This window comes from Bos taurus, chromosome 23 (genome assembly GCF_002263795.3).
Source record: "Bos taurus isolate L1 Dominette 01449 registration number 42190680 breed Hereford chromosome 23, ARS-UCD2.0, whole genome shotgun sequence".
NCBI lineage: Eukaryota > Metazoa > Chordata > Mammalia > Artiodactyla > Bovidae > Bos > Bos taurus.
In genome coordinates this window covers 27107759-27133342 of record NC_037350.1, presented here as the reverse complement: position 1 = coordinate 27133342, position 25584 = coordinate 27107759, and the positions used below count along the sequence as shown (strand labels likewise).

General features: G+C 46.3%; 1 protein-coding gene and 1 pseudogene across 1 annotated transcript; both read left to right on the top strand.

Annotated features, from left to right (window-relative positions):
- The first annotated feature begins 6430 nt into the window (after window positions 1-6430).
- On the top strand, window positions 6431-23911 carry LOC615223 (butyrophilin subfamily 1 member A1). The gene is made up of 10 exons (XM_010818372.4): window positions 6431-6726; window positions 7913-8007; window positions 9998-10345; window positions 14065-14346; window positions 14453-14653; window positions 14926-14946; window positions 15041-15067; window positions 16133-16159; window positions 19518-19544; window positions 19952-23911. The coding sequence occupies exons 2-10, from the start codon at window positions 7923-7925 to the stop codon at window positions 20620-20622; spliced, it is 1689 nt and encodes a 562-aa protein (XP_010816674.1). The 5' UTR covers window positions 6431-6726; window positions 7913-7922; the 3' UTR covers window positions 20623-23911.
- On the top strand, window positions 21805-23911 carry LOC100138858 (pleckstrin homology domain-containing family A member 1-like; annotated as a pseudogene).
- Window positions 23912-25584: the final 1673 nt, after the last annotated feature.

Below are 25584 nucleotides of genomic sequence, written 5' to 3'. Positions count from 1 at the left end.
CCTTCTACCATGTGACTCAAGAGATGGTTTTTGTTTTTTATTAAGAGGAGAGGATAAGCTAAGCCATTTAATTAGTAAACATTTCCAGATTTTGTGTAGATTTGAGAATCACCTCTTTGTATAACAATGCAATTCAATGCAAAGTTGTTGAAAATGTCACAGATTCCTCTCATTTTTGTTTGCAGAAGGTTGTTTTCCTCTCTGAATTCTCTCGATGAATGTGCCCAAGATAGAAATCTGAGACTCTTCCTCATGCTTCCTCTTAATTATCACTTTGAGTGTCATCTCTGTCATCTCTCTCTTTCCAAATGTCACATACCTCCTCCCCAGAAGTTTCTGTTTTTGTTTTAGTTGAGAGGCAGAAAGAAGGAGACACAGGGGAGCAAAAGATAATACACAAATGGAATAAAGGCCACTGATGTCCAGTGTGCAGTGTGATGAATTTTTTCGTATGCACATAGCTGAGTAACCACGCCCAGATCATATCGGATAGCTCCCTGGTGTCCCTCTCTAAGTGTCCCCTCAAGCTTCCAGGACCTCCTTATCTGACTTCTGCCAGCACAGACGCATTTTGCCTGTGCTTTAACTTCATATATGAGGAATCCTGTAGCCTGCAGTCTTTTGTGTGTGGTTTCCTGTGTCCACGTCCATTTTTCTAACACTCCTTGTCTGCCTCTCCCTCCCTCCGTGTCCTCCTGCGGGGAAGCCGTGTTTTCAGTCCACAGCGCTGGCCACAAGGGGGCAGCAGAACCCGGTGGAACCTGGGCTGATCCAGCAGGGCAGCCCTTCTCTTGGCCCCCAGGTTTCTCCTTATCTCCGTAGCACCTCGTTTCTGGGCTGCCTCTCAAGCGGCTGCTGCAGGTTGATCCTGCTGTCTCCCTCTTTGATACCTGGTGCTTTAGAGAGGATTTCTGGAGTGGAAGATTGGAGCTTGGTCTCCAGTTCTGGAGCATGCACTCCTTTTAGTAATGTATTTTCAACAAGCAGCTATCAAGTGTGTGGAAATGTTGTACAGATTCTAAAAACAAACACAAATAGCACATTAAAAAAGAGTAAGATGAAAGGTATTCTAACATTTCTTCTGCCTCCCCTCCTGCCCCCAGATCCCTGGAGCATCTCTGGAGCTGGTTCGCCCCTACCTGGTGGCCCCTGTTTAGGGCTCAGCTGAGCTTTAGTGAGGCCTGGAGCCTGTGGGCTTGACACACATAACTCTGGGCAGGTCCCTTCATGTTGTTGAACCTCTGTCTCTCAGCTGTAAAATGAAGAAAGACTTTCCTCTGAGGATTATAATAAAGTATGTGATATTCAGAGTAAAATGGCACTGGGCAAACAGTGTGCCCGAGTGTTTGGTGACATCATGCGAGAGCAGGGCCTGGCCTCAGGGCTTTAGCCCACAACTCAGCCTGTGGAGACAAGTCTCCTGACATGAAGGAACAGGGTGGGCATCCTAGGGACTGTTAGAACTGTTGCAGAAGGGGGATCCCTTCCAGGGCCCGAAAATGGGCTCTTGTCTAACACTGGGAAATGAATTTTCTGAGGAAACACACATGCTGACAAAGCAGAAGATTTTATTGGAAAAGGGCGCCCTGGCAGAGAGCAGTAGGGTAAGAGAACCCAGGAGAACTGCTCTGCCACGGGCTCGCAGTCTCGGGTTTTATGGTGATGGGATTAGTTTCCTGGTTGTCTTTGGCCAATCATCCTGATTCAGAGTCCTTCCTGGTGGCGCACACATTGCTCAGCCAGCGAGAAGGATTCTGGGAGGTAGTTGAACACGTGTGTCAACTTTTGACCTTTCCTGAACTCTTCCGGTTGGTGGTGGGTTATTAATTCCATGTTCCTTACCAGGACCTCCTGTCGTAAAACAATTCATGCAAATGGTTACTAGTGTGCCTGGGCAGAGTGGGCGGTTTTCAGTCATTGTTCCTCCCCAGATAGAGCCAGCCTCTCCTGCCTTTCCTGCCCCAGACCTCTCTTCTCTGATTCTCTTTGGGACGGAGGCCAAAGTGTCAGACCTTCAAGTGGTTCTCGGACGTTGGTACTCAAATCCCTCTGAGCAGGACTTGCCTGACTAACCCTTGGCCATGGGTGGGCCTGATCTATGGGATTGGGAGAGTGAGGAAATACTTCCCAGGTCACTGAGTGAGTGTATACTCAGGTCCTGTACTCAGGGCACGTACACAGGTCACTGCCTTGTGGGCAGTACAAAGGCTCACACTGTAAATCGTACACTGACATCTCAGTGACTGGGGACATGCATGAGACAATCTGGGCAGACGTGTCTGTTCTGGAGTCTGGTCCTGCATGTGCCAGGGTAAATGCAGGGGGATCCCACCCCTTCCTCTTTGTCCTTTTCTTCTCTCCCTTTCTCCTTCCCTCCCTCCCTCTTTCCTTCCTTTCCCCCTGCTCTTTCCTTTCCTACACCCTCTTTCTGTCTGCCTTCTTTCCCTTTAGAACCTTACTGTTGAACCTGAATCTGGCCCGCGTACCCTGACACCATATAAATTTTGGAAACAGAGTGTTGGGTGAAGTAGAAAATAGTCGCTTTATTGTTTTGTCAGGCAAAGGCGGCCGCAGTGGACTAAAGCCCTCAAAACTGTGTGATCCTCCCTGAAGAGGGCAGTGAGGAGTTCTATAGTAATATTTTCAAAAAAAGCATGATCAGCTCGTGGACATTCTTCTGATGCGTTGGTGGTGAGGTGAGTGGGAGTTAGCATCACCAACCTTCTGGTTCCAACTGATCTGGGGTCTCTGTGCTTGTGATCGGCATTCCATCCTTGTTAAACATTAACATCTCCCCCTGCTGAGGGTTTCAGTATCTCTGAAATAACTCAAAGATATTTTTGTGTGTTTCCTTTGATGGGGAATCAGACCCTGCCTCAAGCCTGCACTACTGTATCTCTTGACTGTTCCTCTCTTATCTCACATCCCCTCTCTTCCTTAATTAACAACCACTTGAACCTGCCTGTTGGACTCAGGAAAGGTCTTGGAGGTTGACTGAATCCTATTTTCTGTAATCAGAGAAATTTGGGGCACAGAAAGGCTTTTGTGCCCAGGAGTCCCACGGAGTCCCGCTTGGTATCATAATCTTTTATTGGTGAAATAAAACATATTATATTCTCTGTAAACCTGTGTGACTCCCCAGTCTCCCTCCTTTACCTTTTGTTATCGCAAAGAGTCGGGCACAACTTGGGGACTGAACAACAACAACAACAATCTCAGGGCTTGGGTGGGAGCAATGCCTTTTCATGTTCCTGGAAGGAATCTCAGACTTCGGAATCAGAGTGGATTGTCTACTCAGAGGATCGTGGAGTCAGTGGCATGGGCCAGGTGGACTCTGCAGCTGAGCTCTGGGTGGGCTGGGCAGCACACACTCTCGGGAAGGACTGAGTGACCTAAGGGTGTCCTGAGCTGCCTTTGCTGGATATTCCAGTTTTGGAGATGACAGCCTGTGGTGGGAGGGCCTCTCCTTCCTCAGCAGAAGGACAGAAGTGCAGGTTCAGAGGAAGGTCATGGCTCCCAGTGTTTCCTTGGGCTCCGCCAAGCAAGCTTCCACGGTAGACCTTGCCCACCAGCCAGGATATCATGGTCAGAGAACAAAAGAAACCTTTTAAGACCGAAATAAAATCATTGCCTCTGGAGTGTGTGTGTATGTGTCTTTCTAAAAATAGCTATCAAAGGAATTGTTTAAACTTTGCCTACAGTATAAATTAATCTAGTGAACTATTCAACTTAACAACGTGAAGGACAATAAGGTTTCCAGATTGTATATTATTTAAAATAGGAGTTTAATTCTTTTCATCTACTGTAACATTTTAAAAATCACAATTCATTTTATATCACTATGGCTTTATGGATTAAAAGTTTTTCTGAAACTGTTTTGAAAGCTCCTGAAGCAAATTAAAGATAAGGGATACTATGACTGTTAAATATTAACCCTGTTAGCATTAGGATAATTTATATTTGGAGAAGGAAAAATCTTTTGTGGCGAGTGAGCAAGAAGCAGCTGGCACACGACCCTGATGCCTGGGGTGGCGGGGAAGTCGGTGAAGTTGGCTGTTTTTGTCCACCTTGCCAGTGTGTTCAAGTGTTCTTCCAGAAAAATCTTTTGTGTACTTTGTCATTCCCGCCCCTTTCCTTTCAGTATGGACTCAAAGGGCTGGCATTCAGGGTGAGATAAGCTTTCTGGTCAGAACATCTTGGGGCATGTCTGAGTCCAAGGTCCCCGCTTGTTCCTGCTTCCTGTGGAGTTGTATGGAGCTGGGGGTGGGCTGGGCTGGGTTTGAGGGCTAGGGTCGGATTGATTGCCATGCTCTCCTTCAGGGGATCTAAACATCCCGACCCCCACCTTGCAGGCAGACTCTTTATTGTCTGAGTTACCAGGGAAGCCCTGAGGGAACATTAGTGGTGGTTGAACCTGGTGTTGCCAGTCCATGGCTGTAACTAGTGAAGTCTTTATGTCTGGGGTAGACAGGAAGGCTGGAGAAGGCAATGGCAACTCAGTCCAGTACTCTTGCCTGGAAAATCCCATGCATGGAGGAGCCTGGTAGGCTGCAGTCCATGGGGTTGTGAAGAGTCAGACACGACTGAGTGACTTCACTTTCACTTTTCACTTTTACACATTGGAGAAGGAAATGGCAATCCACTCTAGCGTTCTTGCCTGGAGAATCCCAGGGATGGCAGAGCCTGGTGGGCTCCCTTCTATGGGGTCGCACAGAGTCGGACACTGAAGTGACTTAGCAGCAGCGGCAGCAGACAGGAAAGCAGAGATGGGCAGATAGATGGTGGAGCTGTCCACCATCTGGAAGGGGCCTCCTTCCAGAGGCTGACTCTATTAGTTCAGAGTTAGCAGTCTTCCTGTTTCTCTGTGGACTAGAGTGTTCTGTGAAATTGGACAAGGTTGAGTAGCCCATGTGCTGCTGAAGAGACTCCTACCAGTCAGCTCAACCAATGTTTTTGGAGTGTTTCCTACATGCTGGGAAAGAGTGCCTCCTCTCCTGGATTCCCTTGACATTCCTCAGGTGAACACAGGTCAGGGCTGTGGAGGAGACAGGGTGCCACCCAAACCCCAAAAGGCTTGTGTATGGATCTCATAATGGGGGTCAGGAGGTCAGCAAAGCGTGCCTTGAGCAAGGTCATTTGAGATGAGAGCTGTACAGTGGACCGTGAGGAATGTGGGGGAGGAGCAGGATCCCCCACCAGTGCTGGTGAGACCAGTAAGGGGGCAGCTGGGAGAAGCACGGGATGAGGTCAGACAGGAAGTTGGAGGCCTCGGAGCCACAGAGGTGAGATTGAAGCAGAGGGGTCCCTTGAAGGGTGAGGCATAAAGTTGACATAAACTGACCTGCGAGCATCATGACATTGGAAAGAAAATGACCTGGAGGGAGTGAGGCTGGAGATGGGGTGGGAGACCAATGAAGAAAACTCTGTCAGCAGAGAAATGAGAGTATGTGATGGCTGTTAGCATGAATTTGTGAAAATCTTGAATGTATTGGAAGCACATTTCATGGGAGAGTGGGATGTGAAAGATGCCCTTCAAGTTTCTGGCAGAGAAAACTGAGTGAACACAGGTGTCCTGTACTAGATAAGGAAAATTCAGGAAGGGGTGAGCTGGAGAGGAAGAGCCAGTCATGTTGGTTTTTTTTTTTTTTGGAGACCAGAGAATTAGGCCTTTCCTGGTGTTCACTGGGTCTGGCAGAAAGGGGGTCTGAATGGCTGTGCCCAGGCCATGGGTGATACACAGTCTTCACAAGCCTTAGGGCACTGTCCATTCAGCCAAGGTTCTGGAGTTTTCCTGGAAACACCTGAAGCCTGGGGGTTAGCCCCTGGGGGCCAGGTTGTGGGAGTTCCTGGGTCATCTGCTGGGGAAGAAAAGGAAGCAGCCACGCTGGGGTCTGTGCCCTGTGCACTTTACTAGCCGACATGAAATCAGGCGGGGGCTAGGTGCTGGTCTGTGCAGACTGTGTGCTGCACACAGTCCCCACTTCCGAGGTTAGAAGGCTGCCAGCCTGGAGTATGTCTTCCCAGGTGATGAAGTAGTAAAGAATCTGCCTGCCAATGCAGGAGACCCAAGTGATGTGCGTTTGATTGCACAGTTGGGAAGATCTCCTGGTGTAGGAAATGGCAACCCATTCCAGTATTCTTGCCTGGAAAATTCCATGGACAGAGGAGCCTGACAGGCTACAGTCTGTATGATCACAAAGAGTGAGACACAGCCGAGTGACTGAGCACACACGCACAGCCTGGAGTGGAGCGCTTGTCGAGAACAGTCATCGAGTGTGTGTCTGTGTCCCCCTCAGGGTGGTTTCAGCTTTACTTGAATCCACTCTCTTGTTGCTGCTCCGATCAGGCTGTTTCCTTCTTGATAACCGGGTGACTGTCCAGAGGGCAGGGCAGAGTCTGCCGGGACTGCTTTTTCCAGGTTTCACTTTCCAATGGTGAAGGAACCAGAGAAGGGCGGACTGAGCTGTCCGGGATCGTTCCCGAGGGTCCCACGGTCCAGTCTCTGCAGACACCCCTGGGCCGGGCTCTGCTGCTTCTTCACAGTCCTGAGACCACCTGCCCCCAGACATGAGGAACTCAGACTTGGATCTGGATCAGGATTGGGGCTCTGAGTGACTGACTTCAGGTGTGAATTCTGAGGGCAGATTTGGGGTCTGCCAGGGTCCCTGAACCTTCTCATGCTGCTGAGTTTAGAGACGCTCCTGAAGTCCCAGCCTTTCAGAGCAGGTAAGTGGGTTTTGAAGACACTTGTGGGTGAGAAGAGCAAGCAGGGAGCAGCAGGGTTGAGGAGGAGGCTGAGCAGGTGGCGGGGTGGGGGCAGGGTTGGTGGTGCTGGATGGTGGAGTGGCTCTAGGGAGACCCCGGACCACCACAGTGAGGGGGGTACCTTCACTCATTTGTTTCAGTGTTATTGCTGTAGCACTTACTAGTAATAGGCTGTATTTTAATTCCATGTAGTGACTACAAATATAAATTCATGTGATTCTCATGAAAACCTTGAGACAGAAATGCCGTTAATATCCTCATTTTGCAGATGAAGAATAACCCGAAGATGGTTGAGAAACTTGGCAGACAGGGGCCCAGTCTTGGGGGGAGGACTCAGCGCTTAGCCCCTAGGATCTGTCCTTCCCAGGACCCTAAGCTGCCTCCTCCCCCACCTCAAATATTTAATGTTTTGGGGTCTTTTCTCTGACGAGGACTCATTTTTTCACTTTGGCTGCTCTGTTTCCACTGGGATCTCCAACCCCAATGCAGAAATCTTCTTTAAATTCAGTGGGGATGAGGATTAAGCTGTCTGTGGGGACTGACTGGGCACCTGGGTGTCGGCCTTGTCCTTGGTCCCTGCAGGAAAGGGCTGGGTGGGGTTGAAGTGCAGGTGAACTAACCCAGCAGCAAAGGCTGCACACAGTGCCTCTGAAGGACCCACAGTCCCCTTGAGGAGGACGGTTTTGGGGCCCCAAGTGGGAGCTGGCTTTTACTTCACAGCGTGGAGCTGAACCTGGGTCTCTGTCCCTAACTGGTGGACAGGCATCGCTGGTGGTTGTGAATAAGAGGAGATGCAGGATGGTCCTAGCTTGGGGCGCCTGGTGCTGGGAAAGGAAGCACCTGGTGTTCTGGGCAGAGTGGGCTGGGCTGCAGGTGCCATTGGGGTGGGAAGGAAAGGGGGGCATTTTCCCCAAGCAAATGTTGTGGTTGTTTAGCCCCACAGAGGCTCCCACAGGGCTGGGATGAGCCCAGGCTCAGTGCTTTCTGGGTGTCAGAGTTGTGGGGAGCCTAACACCTCATCAGCATGGGGATCCAGGGTGGGGCTCTGCTCCTGCAGGACTGTTTCTGGCCCTGAGCCCTCCTCCCCACCGGGGTCCCTGAGCTCTGGGCCAGCCCTGAGTCTGCCTTCTGCCCTGTGTCTTCCCAGCTCTGAGGAGATGGAGGACTTCTTCCATGGCTCTGTGCTCTGCCACATCATCTCTCTGCTCCTCTTTACCCAGCTGCCTACTGGGGGTTTCGCACGTGAGTATACCCCACCACTCTTCCTGTGTGGATTCCTGGGAGTTGGGCTGGTTCTGTCCATTAGGAGTGGGCTGCTGTTGGAAAAGCCTCTTCTCTAGAAAAATTCTGATGGTCCCTAAACCAGTAATTGTCATTCAATTTTTGAGAGTCTTTAAGCCTGGTAGCTCAGATGGTAAAGTGTCTGCTTATAATACGGGAGACCTGGGTTCGATCCCTGGGTTGGGAAGATCCTCTGGAGAAGGAAATGGCAACTCACTCCATTACTCTTGCCTGGGAAAATCCCATGGTTGGTGGAGTATGATAGGCTACAGTCCATGGGGTCACAAAGAGTTGGACACGACTGAGTGACTTCACTAAGCCTAAATATAAAGACTATAAGCCTTATAAGTCTTTAGGCCTCAAGGTATATCAAAATGCCTTGATAGTTATCCAATGAGGTGTTTATGATGTTTTAAAAATTCAACTATGGCATATGTGACAGTATCTTTCACCTCATTTTTTTTGTGTAGTATCTTTATTTTACTTAACACATTCATTCATTATTTCTTTCCATTTCTCATATATTTACAGAGTATTGAACATGTGGTAGGTGCTTTTTATGAACAAACCAGACAGATTCGTGTCTTTGTAAAATCTTACAACGTAGCAGGGAGCCATGAACAATAAATGCTTGAAAGCAGTATAATGAATAGTTTTTTATACGCAATGAGAGGAGAAGCAGTGAAGCAGCATGGGGTAGAGGGCAGTCAGGCATGTGGAGGTGGAAAGTGGGCAGCAGTGTTCAGTGAGGTGTTTGTTCAGTGAGACAGTGAGATAAGAATAAAACCTGGAGAGGGTGAGCCTGTGAGGGTTCCAGTGGAAGCATGGCTTCTGCAAGACAGAACAGCCAGTGCAAAGCTGCCTGTGGGCCTGGATTGTTCAAGGGACTGTGGAGGCAAGTCTTGGCTAGAGCAAAGTGAAGGAGAGGGTGAGAAATAGGAGCTTGGGTCCAGAAGCCCTGGGTGTCATCCCCATTGGGCCTTTGGTCCACTGAACGGACTGAAGAGAGTCGGCAAAGCTTTGTGTAGTGTAGGGACATGGTTTACAGATGGAAAGAGCTGCAGACTTGGGAGTGAGGAGAGGAGACTCAGGGAGGCCAGTGTACTGTTGTCCTCCAGGTGAGAAGCCATGGTGACTCAGATAAACTCTCAGCAGCTCAGGAGCTGAGGAGTCATTCTCTGTAGATCCAGCAGGGCCATCCTTCACAAGGGCCAGGTCATGGCTCATCCTCCAGGCCTCAGAAGGCCAAGGGCTCTGAGAAGATGTCAGTGGGGTAAATATGGGCACTTGTGGGTGAAAAAAGTGAAGGTAGGCTTTTAATGGAAACAGTATTTGTGTCTAGTTTTTAGCGCACATTTGAGCTGGGGAGAAAGTCATGAACACGGATAAATTTAGCTCTGGAATAGAATAGTGTGGCTATACTAGGATGTGACTGAATAATCAAGGAGTTTTGACTTTGACCACAGGTATTCTCTTTGATCAGGGTTCAGTTCTGCCCAAGATGGGCAGGATAGAGCTGTGTTTCTCAAAGTGAGGCCCCTGGAACATCAGTATCAGCATCTTGGGGAATTGTTTAGAAATGCACTTCCTTGGGTGCAACTCAGACCTTATTGAATCTCTGGGGGTGTTGGCCCAACACTGGTTTTATAAGCTCTCTTGCTGATTTTGCTGCGTGCTGAAGGTGGAAACCACTGAGCTAGAATTTTCCATGGAAGGGTGTGAAGACAGCAATACAGATGGATGAGGGACTCTCTTTGACATCTTTTCTGGGTCACAAAATTATCATCAGTCTAACTCAAATTCAGAATCATCACAGCTCAACCTATCAGGTCAGGGTTCATCCCACCCAACCCCTGTCCCCAGCCTGCCGGGGGCTTTCCATCACACTGAGCATGTGTTCTGCGCTGCTTCTATGTCTGCTCCTCTCTCACTCTTGTGTCTGTGTCCACAGAGGAGTTCACCGTGATTGCTCCCCCGGACCCCATTGTGGCAGTGCTTGGTGGGGAAGTCCTGCTACCCTGCCGTGTATCTCCAGCCATGAGTGCCGAAGACATGGAGCTGAGGTGGTTCCGCTCCAAGTTTTCAGAAGCCGTGTTCATCTATCAAGACCGACTCGAGCAGAAAGAGGAGCAGATGGCTCCTTACGCAGGGCGGACCTCACTGGTGAGGGACCTCCTCATCCAGGGAGAAGCTGCTGTGCGTATCCAGAATGTCAGTGTTTCAGACAATGGGCTGTACACCTGCTTCTTCAGAAAGGGAGGCTTCTATGAAGAGGCCAGTTTGGAGCTGAAGGTGGCAGGTTGGTGACTTGATATTTTTGATCCTGGAGTATTGGAGTTGGGAGGAACTTCAGGGATAATGGCAATCAATCCCTCATTTTATAGATATGGAACAGGAGGCTCATCCACTCATTCCATTATTTGGTACAAACATATTGAAACCCTACTCTATGTCACATCCTGTTCTGGGCACCCGGGATGCATCAATGAACCAAAAAAATGTTCCTGTCCTGTGGAGCTTATATTCTAGAGGCAGTTCATAAATACTTTGATAAATAGGTTATAGAGGAAATTAGGAGGTGGTAAGTATTAATATTTATGATAAAAGGGCAAATATAACAGTGGAAGGGGACCAGGATGAGGTGGGGCAGGTGGGCTTGTGTTATGTAGAGCCTCAGGTTGGGATTTTTTGACAATTTGAGCAGAAGCTCAAAGGAAGTAGGGATTTAGCCACGTAGATATCTGTGGGACCAGAGTTCCCAGCAGAGGAAACACCTGGTGTGAAACCCTGAGGCAGGAGTGTGGCTGGAGGAGGAGTGTGGCTGGAGGAGGAGTGGCTGGAGCAGGAACCCCCCGTGGTTGATAAGATGAGTGGAGGGTTGTAAGAGATGACAATTGAATAAAGATATGTTCTTGGCATGGGGTGCACAGAGAAAGGATTGATTAATGCTCTCTCTGGTGGTCAGGAGAATTTTGCAGGTAATATCCACTGAAAGGGGCACCTAAGTTCACTAGATCAGGCTGCAGAGAGCCCTTGAGGTTGATGGGCTGGAATATGAGAAGTCAGCAGAGAGGAGAAGAAAGGAGAGGAAGAGAGAAGAGAGGAGATAGAGTGTGGTGATTTCAGTTGCTAGCAGTTAACCAGAGTCCTTGGTGCTGCAGTGTGGTCCCTGAGGGGCACAGACAGTGGAAGCTGGGGGGAAGAGGAGAGGAGGCATTTGAGGGGCAAGGTAGATGCTAGATTGTAGAAGACTTTGCATGCTGTGCTATGGATGTTGATGTACCACTGAGGAAATTTTAAACAGAACAGTGCCTGGGACATTTCTTTGGTCAGCTGTGAAGAGGGTGAATGAAACGTGAGCCAGGCTAACGGCATGGATATAGTTACGAGGGTCACAGGGTCACAGGATGACCCCCAGAAGAGGCAATGGGATCACATAGAGGGATGAGGGGATCAGACATCTGTGATGTTTAGAAAGTAGAGCAAGCTGAGTGAGTGGGTTTGGGGACACAGCGTTTGGGGGGAAGAGGAGACTGCAGAAACTCTGAGAGTTTTGCATTGGCTGTTTGTTGTTTAGTGGTAAGAATATTGAAAATTATGTGTGTTGATTGAAGAAAAACACACAACTTAAGAACTGTGAGCTGTGTTTTATTCAGGGTCTTACTGAGGGGCATATAATCCAGGAAATAGCTTCTCAGTAGCTCAGAGAAACTGCTCCAATGAGGTAGGAGGAGAAGCAAGTTTATACAGGATTTTGGCTAGGGAACAAGTGCAGTCAAGCATGCTTAGTATGCTAAGTGGCTTCAGTCGTGTCCGACTCTGTGGCCCCATGAACTTGTAGCCCACCAGACTCCTCTGGCCGTGGGATTCTTCAGGTAAGAATACTAGAGTGGGTTGCCATTTCCTCCTCCAAGAGATCTTCCCAACCCAGGGATCTAACCCGCGTCTCCTGTTGCTCCTGCATTGCAAGTAGATTCTTTACTGCTGAGCCACTGGGGAAGCCCAGAAGTCAAGCGTACACTTCAGTAAATGGTTACTGTTTGCTACAAGGATCAGATATCTCAGTTAACAATATTAGCACTTTTCTAGGAAGATGAGGTCGCACAGAGTTGGACACTACTGAAGTGACTTAGCAGCAGCAGCAGCAGCAACAGCAGGAAGATGCAAGAATCTAGGTTCACTAAATATTTTTTCCTGAGACATCTCTAAGTATCTAAGGGGCCTGTTTTTCCAAAGCACAGAGTGCCTTGCCCTATTTTCACCCTGAATTCCGTTCAGAGTGTACTGTCAGTGAGTGACTAAAAGGTTAATGACTTGGTTCTTGTAGAATTGGATGGTGGGCAAGATTCTTTGCTTTATGTATGTTAGTTATCTGTTGTCAAGATAATGCTGTGTCACATTATCACAAAGATAATGTCACGAAGATCACAGTGGCGTATAACAATAACCATTTATTTAATTCAGGCATGAAGGGAGTACAGCTAGTTTGGGCTGTATTTAACTAATCTTATCTGGGTTTATTCATACCTCTTTGGTCATGTTGGGTATAAAACAAAAACAAAATCTCCCAAACCAGAAATCATCTTCACAGTTAGTGGAGAAAGAACACAGTTTTGTTACTGAATGGGCATTCAACAAGAATGTGATAGACATCACAGGCAATCGACTAAGAGATTATAAAGACAGAAAGATATCTCCCCCCTTTTATAAAGCCAAGCAGATGCAACCCATTATATACTTGTTTTTAAGATGGACAATAACTATTCCTCATGTCGGAGGACTTGATAGCACCATCTGTCACACAGTTCACTCTAAATTTTCCTGGTAATTGAGCTGACCATATATGTTAGCTAATTGGTTTAAGCCAGAGGAAAAACAAATTCTTGTGTTTTTATGACAGGAGGTATTTTTACACCTTGTAGCTTGGTGATGGCTGAAGCTGGGCTCCTACCCTCCAACAGGGAAGGGGAAAATGGGGTGCTGTTTCCCTTGAACTTTATATTTACGGATGGCTCCTAGGTCCAGTGAAAGACATTCCTGGGTCAAAATTTTTATCTAGTTCTCAAAAAGGATTTATATACATTTAAAACTGGGGAGAAAATACATACAATTACAGATTTTCTCAAGTAAATATTCTAAGAAAAACAAGGGAAGGGGAATCTCTGCCCTTATTTTCAACAGGGAGAATGAAGCCTGTTATTTTTAATTCATATTTGTCATTACTGTCAGCTGAGGAGGTCACATAAGAACCTTTGCTGGGTCTGTTCATGTGGGTTTGTTCAACTGGGTATTGATTGATCTAGGAAAGTTTCAGCAGGAAAGGCTGCACTAGAGTAAACATGTCCTCCCCCTGGTGGAGAGCAGCCCAAAGACACAAGGACTTTACGAGCTAGTCACGTGACCTAATCTCTTATTGGCTAGTTGAGTCACAGGACTGGCGCAGAGGCAGAGCGTGGAGGCACCAAAAACTGTGGCAGACAGGGAGCTGGATATAAAGAGGAGTGAAGAGTCGGTAATATTTTTATGCAGAATCCATCACAGATGGAGCCAAATCACATATTCAGTTCTAGAATTATGAGTTGGAAGTATATGTGAGGAATTTGGGTAGAGGGAAACCTGTGGATAAAAGGAAGGGAGGTTCAGGACATAGGGTTGTTCGATGACTTAATTTTGGTGGTGATTTACAAAGATAGGCAGTGGGTGTGGAAGCAGATGCCCTGGGAGAGAGTGTGATGTGAGGAGAGTCAAGGATAAGGGTGGACCTGGGACCACATTCCTCCCCCTGTTTACAAGGCATCAGCCCTTCCAACTGCATAGCTGGGGAGAAGGGACTTAGCTCTCTGAGCCCATGGTTCCCGTGCTTCTTCCTTCTGTTCCCTGAGACAGGGCCACCTCCTTGTTCCCTGTGGGAGCAGGCTGTCCCCAGAGCCCCCAGAATGTCAAGTTCAGGTCACCCCCTGGAGTTGTGCACATGTAGGCACTGCTGGGTCCCTGGGCTCTACATCTTGCCTCCTGCAGGTGTGGGCTCTGCCCCTCAGGTGCGCATCACAGGGCCTGAGGAAGATGGGGTCCGCGTGGTGTGCACGGCCTCGGGGTGGTTCCCGAAGCCCCAGGTGCAGTGGAGAGACCTCAGCGGAGAGAAGTTCCTGGCGTTCTCTGAGGCCCACACCCAGGATACTGAAGGGCTGTTCAGCGTGGAGGCGGCGCTGGTGGTGAGAGATAGCTCTGTGGGGAACGTGACCTGCTCCATCCTCAACCCTGTCCTGGGCCAGGAGAAGGCCATGGCCATTTTCATCCCAGGTCAGAGGTGCTCCTGGCTTCCAGCAGGGCTGGAGGAGGGGGCTGGGTGTTCCAGGCTGGGCTGTCCTGGGCGGGGGCCCTGATGGGGTGTCTGGCTGGGCCGCAGAGCCCTTCTTCCCCCAGGCCTCTCCCTGGAAGGTGGCTTTCTCGGTGAGCCTGACTGTGCTGGTGATCTTGCTCCTTGGGGCTGGATGTTACACCAAGAGACAACATTCCATGAAGATGCAGGTGATGGGAGAAAAGGACACTCTGTGCCAGACTAGCGAGCAGGACCGTCAGACAAAGGAGGAATTGCTGAAGGACGCAGGTAAGGCAGGACAGGGGTCAAGGCTGGTGAATGTGGCAGCTGGTGCTGAGAGGGAGGAACTGACCACAGGGCCTGAGTGCAGGGCTCTGGGGAAATACCAGTCCAGAGCAGGTGACTGGGGAGACCTGGGTGGACAGCTGGAGCTGGGGAGGCTCCAATGGGTCTGCAGTTGGAACGTCTTCTTCAGAGGTTACAAACAGAGAGGTGGTATTTTGTGGATTTTTTTTCTTAGGGAGTGGAGTTCATGCTTTTTTGTTTTCACCCTCTTTCAGCTAAACTTCAGGAAGAACTTGGTAAGTTCTGCTTTTCCTCTTGAGCTTTCTGCATCCCCTTCATAGGAGACGGTCTGGTTCTTAGCTCACCTATTTCCTGTGTGTTGCCTTTCAGAGAGGAGGAAATCCGCTTACCTGGCTGGTGAGTGACTCTCTGGTGTCCTTGGGTTTCCTGTCCTACCTGTGCCAAGGCATCCCTCTCCTCCATTCTGTCTAGGCAAAGAAATGTGGACCTGCTTCCCTGGGAGAGAAGTGGAAGCTTCTAGGAGGCAGAACCCATGCATGGGCTCTCCCAGGTCTGGAATGCTGGTTCCCACCCATTTCTTGGGATCCTGGGTGTAATGATGACCCCAGAGTCTATCATGCATCCTGGGTCTTATTCCAACCCTGACTGACCCACCGTATTAATAGTTTACTATTCTTCTGTGCATCCAGTTTTCAGTCAGTACCCAGAAGCAAAAGTCATGTGCTGTGAGATTTCATTAAAGGAGCTATACAAATGACCAGCTTGATTAAGTTTAGGAGTGTGACCACCTGTCTCCATCCCAAAACACTGTCCAAGGAGTCCATTCCCTCTAGTTTCTCTGGGTGATGATCAAAAAGTTATGGGGCAGAACTGGGGTAACCATGCACAGAAATGCCATGGAATGAGCCGTCGATACCCCTGAATAGTGTTTATTTCTAGAAATATTTCATCTGAGAAAGATTAGCCACTTTTACCCAGAGCTCATCTCACTTCTTAAAATAGTTCCCATGTCAAGCTATTTCGCAAATGTATTTTTTTCCAGGAAAAAAACTGAATATAATAATGCTTTCCTAAAATTATATAATAATTTATATTTTACTCCCTAAAATGTTTTCACACATAGTAGAATTTTTGGCCCTTAGTAGCAGAAGTGAATGTAGATAGAATAAGAATTTTTGAGGGTTTTGAGGCAAGAACAGCTGAGTGACTTGCTAAACATCCCATGCAGCAGTGGGACAGTGGTGGAAGTCAGTATGGAGTGCACGCAGGCCACCTGACCTGTGCTCCAGGGGATTCCCCACCACATCTGCTGTCTGCACGTGGCTGGAGGTCACCTCCTCTCCAGCCTCTCCCCCACTGTAGTTAATCTCACCTGCAGAGCAGAGGGGAGGCAATGGCCAATAGATTCACACTGAGGAGGTTTCTTCTGGCTGAGGTCTCACCAAGTGTGTTCCCTTTCAGCCTGGAGGAAGGCGCAGCTGTATGCAGGTAAGTGGGTGTGAGTTCCTGTGGCCTCCCCTCCCAACCTAGACTCTGCCCCCTTCTCCCTGAGGGGACCCCACAGCAGGGTGGGGTAGTGTCCTTGGTCTTCTTGGCACCTTTGTAGCCTCCACCTGGAGACTGCAGGGACTCCTCGGCACACAGATGTGCCTCCATCCTGCCTGTGCTGTACTGCAGGGCATGGTCAGGGTTAGCAGCACCCTCCCCAAACACCTGGTGCAATGGGGATTTCTTGTGACAGTGAAAGCGGAGGGGTCAGTGCTGAGGAGGGACGGCAGCAGGGAACGACCGTGTGGATCAGGGATCGCTCATCTCTGGAAGATTTCAGAAGTCATGCTTGCCTACTTAAGACTCAGTTCTTCCCAAGGTGGCCCTTGATTCCTGATCCGTCTTGTTTCAAAATGCCTTCCCTTTTTGTCTCTAGTTTTGTTTCTCCTATTTTCTCCTGGTCCTCTGATATGTTGACTCCCTCTCTACCTCCTCATGCTCTGCCTCTGTGTCCGGGCTGGGTTTCATCCTCCAAGCCTCTTGGTTGCTGAGGAATTAGTTGCTGTAGAGCAGGTGTTCTGAATCTGGGGTCCAAAAACTATGGGGTGTTTATGGGCTCCTTGGGTGACGGTCTATGAAAGTTCTTAAATTCTATTCAAAATCTTCTGTATATGTTTGTGTGACAGGGACAAAAATGTAACAACCATGATCTTCCTTTTCAGAGAATTCTGTATTTGCTGATGGGTTCATTCCTGGTTGGGTTTATTAGGGGCCATGGGCCAAGACTGGGAAAGAAGAAATGTAGAGGAGACAAAATCATTTCACAGAGAAATGGTGGGAAGCAAATCAGGGAAGACAAGACCAGAAGGAGGAAGACAGGAGGAGATGAGGAGGAAGTGCCATGTCTGAGACTTGTCTTATAGAGATGGAGTGGCTTGTAGTGGTGGAAGAGAGAGCACAAGTCACAGCCATGGTGGTTTGTTGGGGAGCACACAGAGGGTGTGCAAGTTATTTGGGTGCATAAAATGTGATCAACTCCTTGATATCTCTTTAAGAAATTTCAGTAAAGGCATATTTGTTTTTAAGCCATTTTATTTATTTATTTTTTTCATTATTTACCTTGATTTATTCATCTGTATAAGAAATACAGAATGTTAATACATTAGTATATGATATTCCATATGTATTTTCTCAGTTAAACTTCACAAATACTATTGCAGATATATTCTCTTCTTACATTTTCACATATAGAAAAGAGTGAGGCGCAGGAAGACTAAGAGCAAGTAAAGCCATTTTAAAGTAACCATGTAATTCAGTTTACCTCTGATAATGAGACCATCTCAATCTTCCTGTAGTGGTTAGGGCAGGAGTGTGGTATGGGGCATCCTAATGTAATGTAAGGTTGTTCTGGGAACCCTTTAGCTTTGGGGTGAGTTAAAGATCTGTACCCTGTAAGCCTGTGCAGTATGCCTTTTCCTGATTGGAATGTTGCTGTTTACAGACAGGAATATAGATCGTGAGGGACAGAGAAGGGTAAACCAAGGGTGAAAATGCCTGGGAGCCAGATGCCTGAGGACTTAGGATCCCACCTTAGGGATTCTTACTGATTCACCCTGGGGTTTATGTTAAACATGGGGATCAGATAGTCCTCTTTTACTATCTCTCACTTACATACTAGATTAAAGAGCTTGTGTTTTAATGTATACCTTGTGTAACCTTCTGTTTTGTAAAGATAAACCCCATTAAGCTAGAATCAACATTTTCATATTGACAAGTGTCAAGTGGGAGGTGGTCAAATGTCAGATCTCTTTTTATTCATAAAATTGGAAAAAATTGTATTAATGATTTGCTGTAGCAATTAAGTGAAGAATAGCACCACACTTGATACATGTGGAGTCTCACAAGTAAATGCCAACTCTTTTTTTTTCTCTTCCCTCTTTGTCTTGTTGTTAATCTCTATCACTTGTGGTATAGAAATTTATAGCTAGGGATCAACTAGTGTCTTGGTGAAGAATAAATAAATTAAAGTCCATTTTTTCTTAAAGGGTCACATGAGTTAGGTCACTTTATGTGATCTTATTTCCATCAGGCAAATAAAAGGAATGCCAATTTCTGCATGAACCTGTATTAAGTAGGAATGGTGTAATAAATTTATACCCCAAAATTGCAAAAAAAGAGCATTTACTAATTTCCATAAATGTTCTAATCTTGTTCCCGATTCTCCACCCTGTTGGAGGCAACAGCTTTCTCACTGCAGACATTTCAGCGTCTTATGACATATAGACTTTGCTTTGCTTTGGTTGTTGAGCTTCCTTTCTTTTTCCCAAAAGCGAGTATGGAGGTTAGAAGAAATTATTTGGCCTTGGGTCAGTTGGGAAAGGGGTCCTCATACTCTTCTTTAGTCATATCAGGCCATTGCCCTGGGGAGACCAGTCTGATCTGGTCCTTAACATACTTGGTTTGGGGCTGGCTGAGGATCAGCAGGTCCTGGCTAGGTATTTGGGTTATCTCCCCCTGACCCTTGGTCACATCCTAAGGTCTTAATCACGTCTGTAAAGTTCCCTTTACCACAGTGTATTCACACAGTCCGAGGTTTAGAACATGGACATCTTTGGGGTTCTATTGTTGTGGTTCTCCTGGAAGCTTACAACCTCTCTGGGCAATTATAGGGGGAAGCAGATGACTAGATCCAATATTTTGGGTTTTCCTTCACAGGTAGAAATGTTTTTGTTCCACTAACCCTATGAAAAGCAGAAGAGAATTCATAAGTGTCTTTCCTCTCATTGCATGTCTGTCTTTCTCACTTCAAACATCTCTCTCCTTTCCTTGAAATCTCTCCATTGTATCCTAGCTGAGCAAGATTTCTCTGATGCTGTATCCCAAATTCTCTTTACTAATAACTTATTCTCTGAGTTTGGTTCAGCTAAGTTATATTCTACCACTGACTTGGAGGTAACCTGCATGCTCAGTTCAATTAGCTCTTCATAATTGCTTAAGAACCTTGGAAATTTTGATCTCTCCAATTCTTTCTCCAGAAAACCTAGCTTTAAGGATGTGCGGCTAAGGACTTAAGAAAATGTTATTTTATAGTGAAGTTTGGGCAATGACTTTTATGTTCAGATTGATATCAAGCCTCTTCAACCCTCAGTATTAAGATTTATGGCTTTGCCTTCATGGTAAGGTTTCAACATGATGGTTCTCTGTGTGTTTGTGAAAAGAAATACATGCATCAGTTGAATATTTCCAAAATATTTCCCCCTATAACTCTCTCAAAAGTATGCTTCATGATACTAAGCACTGACCTTGATATGTACAGTCTCTACAAACCCCTGATATGAAACGTGTGTTTTCCTTGTAGATTGGCGGAAGGAGGAGTTCCAGGAATGTGAGTGACTTTGTGTTTTTTCTGGATTTTCCTACGCTGTCCCCATGGCCTCTCCTTCAGTTCTCAGTGGTGATATAGATGCTGGCACCATCAATAGCGTGGGGTGGGATGTGGTGGTGACAGTCACACACAGGTGGGGCTGATGACTTTGACTGATATTGAATGCTAAATAGACATCCTTCAGCCCCTGGAGAGCAGGCTGGTCCTTAAGGGCTGTGTGACATATTGCACCCTGAAATCAGTCTCGTAGGTCCTTTTCCTGCTTGGAGGCCCATAGACTTGAATCACAAGTTTCTATTGTCAGGGTGCTTAGCCTTCCTCCCATGCAGCTTGGATTCCGGGTTGAGGGGTGGTTGTGTGTTCTTGGGAAGGGGAGGACCTTGAATGATAGATAACTTTCTCTGCAGGGCCTGTCACTCTGGATCCAGGATCTGCCCATTCAGACCTTGTCATCTCTGATGAAAAGACAAGTGTGACCTTGAAGACCTCCTGTGTGAATGCTGCAGATAAATGCAGTGTACTGGGCTTTGAGGGCATCACATCAGGGCGCTGTTACTGGGAGGTGGAGATCAGGGATGGAGACCAAAGCGAGTGGTTCCTGGGGGTCTGTGGGGAAGGTGTGAACAGGAAAGGCTGGTACGTAGAGTCCCCAGGTAAGGAGTTCTGGGCTGTGGGGAGATTTGAAAGAGGATATTGTGTCTGTACTGTACCTCAGATTCTGGTATCCCTCATGCAGGCTCCCCACCCCAGGCTTAGAGTGGGGGTGTTCCTGGACCACCAGGAAGGGGACATCTCCTTCTACAACATGACTGATGGCTCCCACATTTTCTCCTTCCCTCAGGCTTCCTTCTCTGGGACTCTCTTTCCATACTTCATGATTAGTTCAGGAAACGTGTCCCTGACCGTCTGCTCCAAGGTGGGAGGGTCTGCGGGGCTCCCTGTTGCCCTTAGCAATCCTTCTCTGGAGGAGCCTGTGAGCCTCCCAGGGGCAGGGTTCAGCTCAAGCTCTGGTGCTGATGGTCTCCCTGGGGCGGAGTCTCCATTGCTCCCCTGCAATCCTGAGGCTGTGTCCCCTTAGGGCCTGTCACTGTCCTGGACCCTCGCTGTGGCTCTTCCTGGAGCTTCAGACCCCTTGTGACAGAGGCCTCTGAGGTGCAGCCTGGATGGCTGGGGGGTCTCATCCCCCTGCTCTGGAGACAGACTCCTGGGCCTGTGGTTATAACAATTGTCAGTTCATGCCATGTGCTCAGGTGACAGATTACAAAAGTTGACTCTCTGAGCTGGTTTGGGGGTAGCCTGAAGTTTACTATGGGACACTGTTTTTCTTTTAGTAACGAAAAATACTTCATGAAGCTTTTATACTGTTTGGATATGCTAAATGATGAGAGGTTGAATTACTCTGCAGACTAATGTTTTTGTTGTTGTTTAGTTGCTAAGTTGTGTCTGACTTTTTTGTGACCCCATGGACTGAAGCCTACCAGGCTCCTCTGTTCATGGGATTTCCCAGGCAAAAATAGTGGAGTGGGCTGCCTTTTTGCTTCTCTAGGAGGTCTCCCTGTCCCAAGGACTGAACTCAGGTTTCCTCCATTGGCTGGTGGATTCTTTAAGGCTGAGCCACCAGGGAAGCCTGGTGGTGTTACTTTATCCAATTTGAGTTTGTTAAATAGAACCCAGAGAGTGACGGTTGGTCCCCAGTTCTATTTTGGAGGATGGACACTATCAAATCAGAAAAGCTGGCTAGCCAAAAATTTCCAGGGAAATGGTTGGCTGATGGAGTTTTAAGGAGTCTAATATTTTACTTCTTGTATTTTCTGTTCTTTGATGAATAAAACACACCCGTTTCCCCCAAATCTCAGTAAATTTTTGTTACCTGTAAAAAACCTGTGTTGTGTTCATTTAAAGAGTTAAAGAGATGGATCTAGGTTTTTCATTTCTGTTAACAGCAGCTGGAAATAAGAGAACTGCTATCTGAATTAAGATGTAAATGAAGAAGAGAATTTTCAGAGGCAGGGTGAATTGCAAAAAGCTTTGACCAAGAGCTAGAGCCATGGTCACTGTATGCCCCTTATCATTGTATTGCTCCTCTGCACTTCCAAGTCCAGTGGTAATGGTTAATGGGAAAACAGGCTGCTTCAGACAGCTCAGTGCCTGTGGGACTGTGGGCCTGGGTGGGGTTAGTGGGGCGGGTTCTGAGAGCACGGCGCCAGTTCAAGCAAGCTGTGAGGCTTGAGGGACCAAGGAGTGCTGGTCAAGCTTAGAAATGACTTACGTGGATCATCAGAATTGCATTTGTGGTTTTCCAGACATTAAAGAAAATGAATAGAGTGCGAAATTTCTTTGGTGGTACTTCATACTGGATACTAGAGGAGATAGTTTTATATGGTACATGGATAATCCACAAAACCTACCTTCTGGATTGGTAATTGTGGAGCCATTAAAAAAAAGTGAAAGTGTTAGTTGTGTGTTGTGCTCTTTGAAATTAGATGGATTGTAGCCTGCCAGGCTTCTCAGTCCATGGAATTCTCCGGGTAAAAATACTGGCGTGGGTGGGTAGCCATTCCCTTCTACAGGGGATCTTCCTGCCCCAGGAATCGAACCTGGTTCTCCCCATTACAGGAGGATTCTTTACTGTCTGAGCAACAGGGAAGTTCTCTAATTTACCTACATTACAAAGCTATGAATGCAGGGATGAGGAACTATTTCCTACAAGCCAATGATCAGCAGGACCTAGTAGAATGGATAAATGTGTTGAACAAAGCTATAAAAATTACAATATCAAAGCAGTCAGTCTCACAGCCTCATTCTGATAACAGGTCACCAAGGTGAATGTGGGAAGAAGCAAATGTTTTACAGAACTGACACTGTTGATAGTGTGGCCATCATTACTGCAACTCAAAAAGAAGCGAATGAAGGTGGTGAAACTATTGACAGAAATAACTTGAAGCGGTCACAAATCTATCTTCCTTACATTACTCCTAAACCACCTTCAGATAGTGCAGTTATCAAAGCTGGATATTGTGTAAAACAAAGAACAGTGATGAAAAACTGGAAGAGAAGATATTTTCAACTGGATAAAAACACAACAGGTTACTTTAGATCTGAGCTGGAAAAGAAACCTCGCCATGTAAAACAACTTAAAGAGGTTCATAAAGTCCAGGAACGTAAACCAAGTGACATAATGATGACAGACAACCTCTTTGAAATTGTAACATCCTCTGGAACTTTCTATGTGCAGGCTGATAGCCCTGAAGAAATGCACAGTGGGATTAAAGCAGCCTCAGGTGCCATTGTAGCACAGCGGGACCTGGCAGATCAGCGTCCCCTAGAATAATGTCTCACACTGAGTTACTTATCTTGCTAATGATTGCCTGTGTCTGACCACCACTCCTCTTTGCAGGAGCATTCCAGAAATCTTTCCAAATCTAAACACGCTCTCTGCTCTGCCAGTGTGCAGCAGCCACTGCACATTCCACAGCCTCTCGCAGCAACTCTACTCTTTGATCTCAAGTTTTACCATGGAGAAGCTAGGATTTTATGAATCTCTTGCCAAGTTCAAGCCATGGAATTTCAAGGTCTAGACTGTCTCTCCAAGAGAACCAGCTTCCAAAGTAACTGAACAAGCTCTGCTGAAACCTCAAAGAAAAATGGCCCTCAGAAACAAAATTATGACCCTGTGGACTTGGATAATGCAAGCCTTCCAGAGAGCGATGTGTGAGGTAGAAACACATGTAGCCTGATATACCTTATCAGCTCTCAGTGTCCTTTCTGAGTCTTCTCACCAAAGATGATAAAGGGGAAATGGGTTTTAATGCATATAGGATCCTGCCTTGTTGCTGTACTGTTTATAAGCTGGTAAGCCAAGAAGCTAGGGAATGGCTTAACTAAATGTAATTTCTTAAAAGAAAAAAAAAAGAAAAAAGCCCAAAGTGTCTCAGTATCAACTGTCTGAAGCTTTGTTCTCAATGGGGTGATAAAAGTGTGTGACATTTTTTCCTAATGAATTGGACAATTAAAATATTTCACAATTTAAAACATGAACAATGCTTATTATTTTGGTTGTATTAAAAATGCTACTGTGACTTCCTATTAGATGTTCAATTTCTACACATTCTTATTGTTTAATATTATTGAATGAAATATTGCCAAAGATATCTAAACTCATGATGTCTGTGTGCTGTAAAATTTATACTACAGTGTGGACAATTTTGAAATTATAGCCATTTTTGATGCTCTGGATCTCAAGGTGAGTGATGTGTCTTGTGTAAAGGATGTATGCTAATCCCAAGCTCCTGATTTATTCCTGTCCCCCCTCACACCCAAGTTTCCCTTTGGTAACCATAAATTAAACAAATTTATTTTTTATCTTACCCTCTCCCTTGAGTTCTTTCTGTAGTTCTTTGCTTTTCATTCAGTTGGTCCTCAGGCTGTCTCTCCAGTCTAAATGGAATGCATTCATTATTTGGTCTCACAGAATCCCTTTTCTTGATTTTGGAGCAGTTATTTCAATTTACAGTTAGTCCTGACTACTTGATTGATGACTGAGTTTCCTCCAGAGTATAAGTCTCATAAGGGACATGTATCCCCAAAGTCTGGGGTTATAGTTCCTGTTATATATGTCTAATTAATAAATATTTGTTGGATGAATATAAATTATCATTTTCCCTCCTTGTATACTCTGATAGAAGCTCAGCAAACTTGTAAGAGGAACTATGAAGAATGTTGGCGATGAAGAAAATTGTGAGAAAAGCAGGACATGAGGAGAATAATATGAGAAAAGAAGATGGTGAAAAGAAACTGAGGGAAAAAAGACAGTGGGGGCAAATTTTGAGGTAAAAAATGCTGACAAGGAACTTATGAGAAGAGGAGACATTGAAGGGGAAATGTGAGAAGAAAATGAAGTGAAAAAGAAAACATGAAGGGAAAACGTGGTGAGGTGAAATTATGAGGAAAAGCCTCTTGAGGGAAACTTGCAAGAAAAAATTATGAGGAGAAACTGGGAGTAGAGAAATCAGTGAGGAAGAATCTTTGAAGAATGAAAGGATCTGAGGAGAAAGTTTGAGGAGAGGAGGCAGAGTAAAAACTTTGAGTGAGAACAGTCAGAGAGTACCATGATGACTGAATGCTGTGATAGAGAAAATTGATGGGAATGACATCAGAAACAACACCCAGTTGTGGATGTGACTGGTGATGGAAGTAAGGTCTGATGCTGTAAAGAGCAATATTGTCTAGGAACCTGGAATGTTAGGTCCATGAATCAAGGCAAATTGGAAGTGGTCAAACAGGAGATGGCAAGAGTGAACGTTGACATTCTAGGAATCAGCAAACTAAAATGGACTGGTATGAGTGAATTTAACTCAGATGACCATTATATCTACTACTGTGGGCAAGAATCCCTTAGAAGAAATGGAGTAGCCATCATAGATAACAGGAGTCCGAAATGCAGTACTTGGATGCAATCTCAAAAGTGACAGAATGGTCTCTGTTCGTTTCCAAGTCAAACCATTCAATATCACAGTAATCCAAGTCTATGCCCTGAGCAGTAATGCTGAAGAAGCTGAAGTTGAATAGTTCTATGAAGACCTACAAGACCTTCTAGAACTAATACCCAAAAAAGATGTCCTTTTCATTGTAGGGGACTGGAATGCGAAAGTAGGAAGTCAAGAAATACCTGGAATAACAGGCAAATTTGGCGTTGGAGTACAAAATGAAGCAAGGCAAAGGTCAATAGAGTTTTGCCAAGAGAACACATTGGTCATAGCAAACACACTCTTCCAACAACACAAAAGAAGACTCTACACACGGACATCACCAGATGGTCAAGAAAGAAGTCAGATTGACTATATTCTCTGCAGCCAAAGATGGAGAAGTTCTATACAGTCAGCAAAAAACAAGACCAGGAGCTGACTGTGGCTCAAATCATGAACTCCTTATTGTCAATTCAGACTTAAATTTAAGAAAGTAGGGAAAACCACTAGACCATTCAGGTATGACCTAAATCAAATCCCTTATGATTATATAGTGGAAGTGACAAATAGATTCA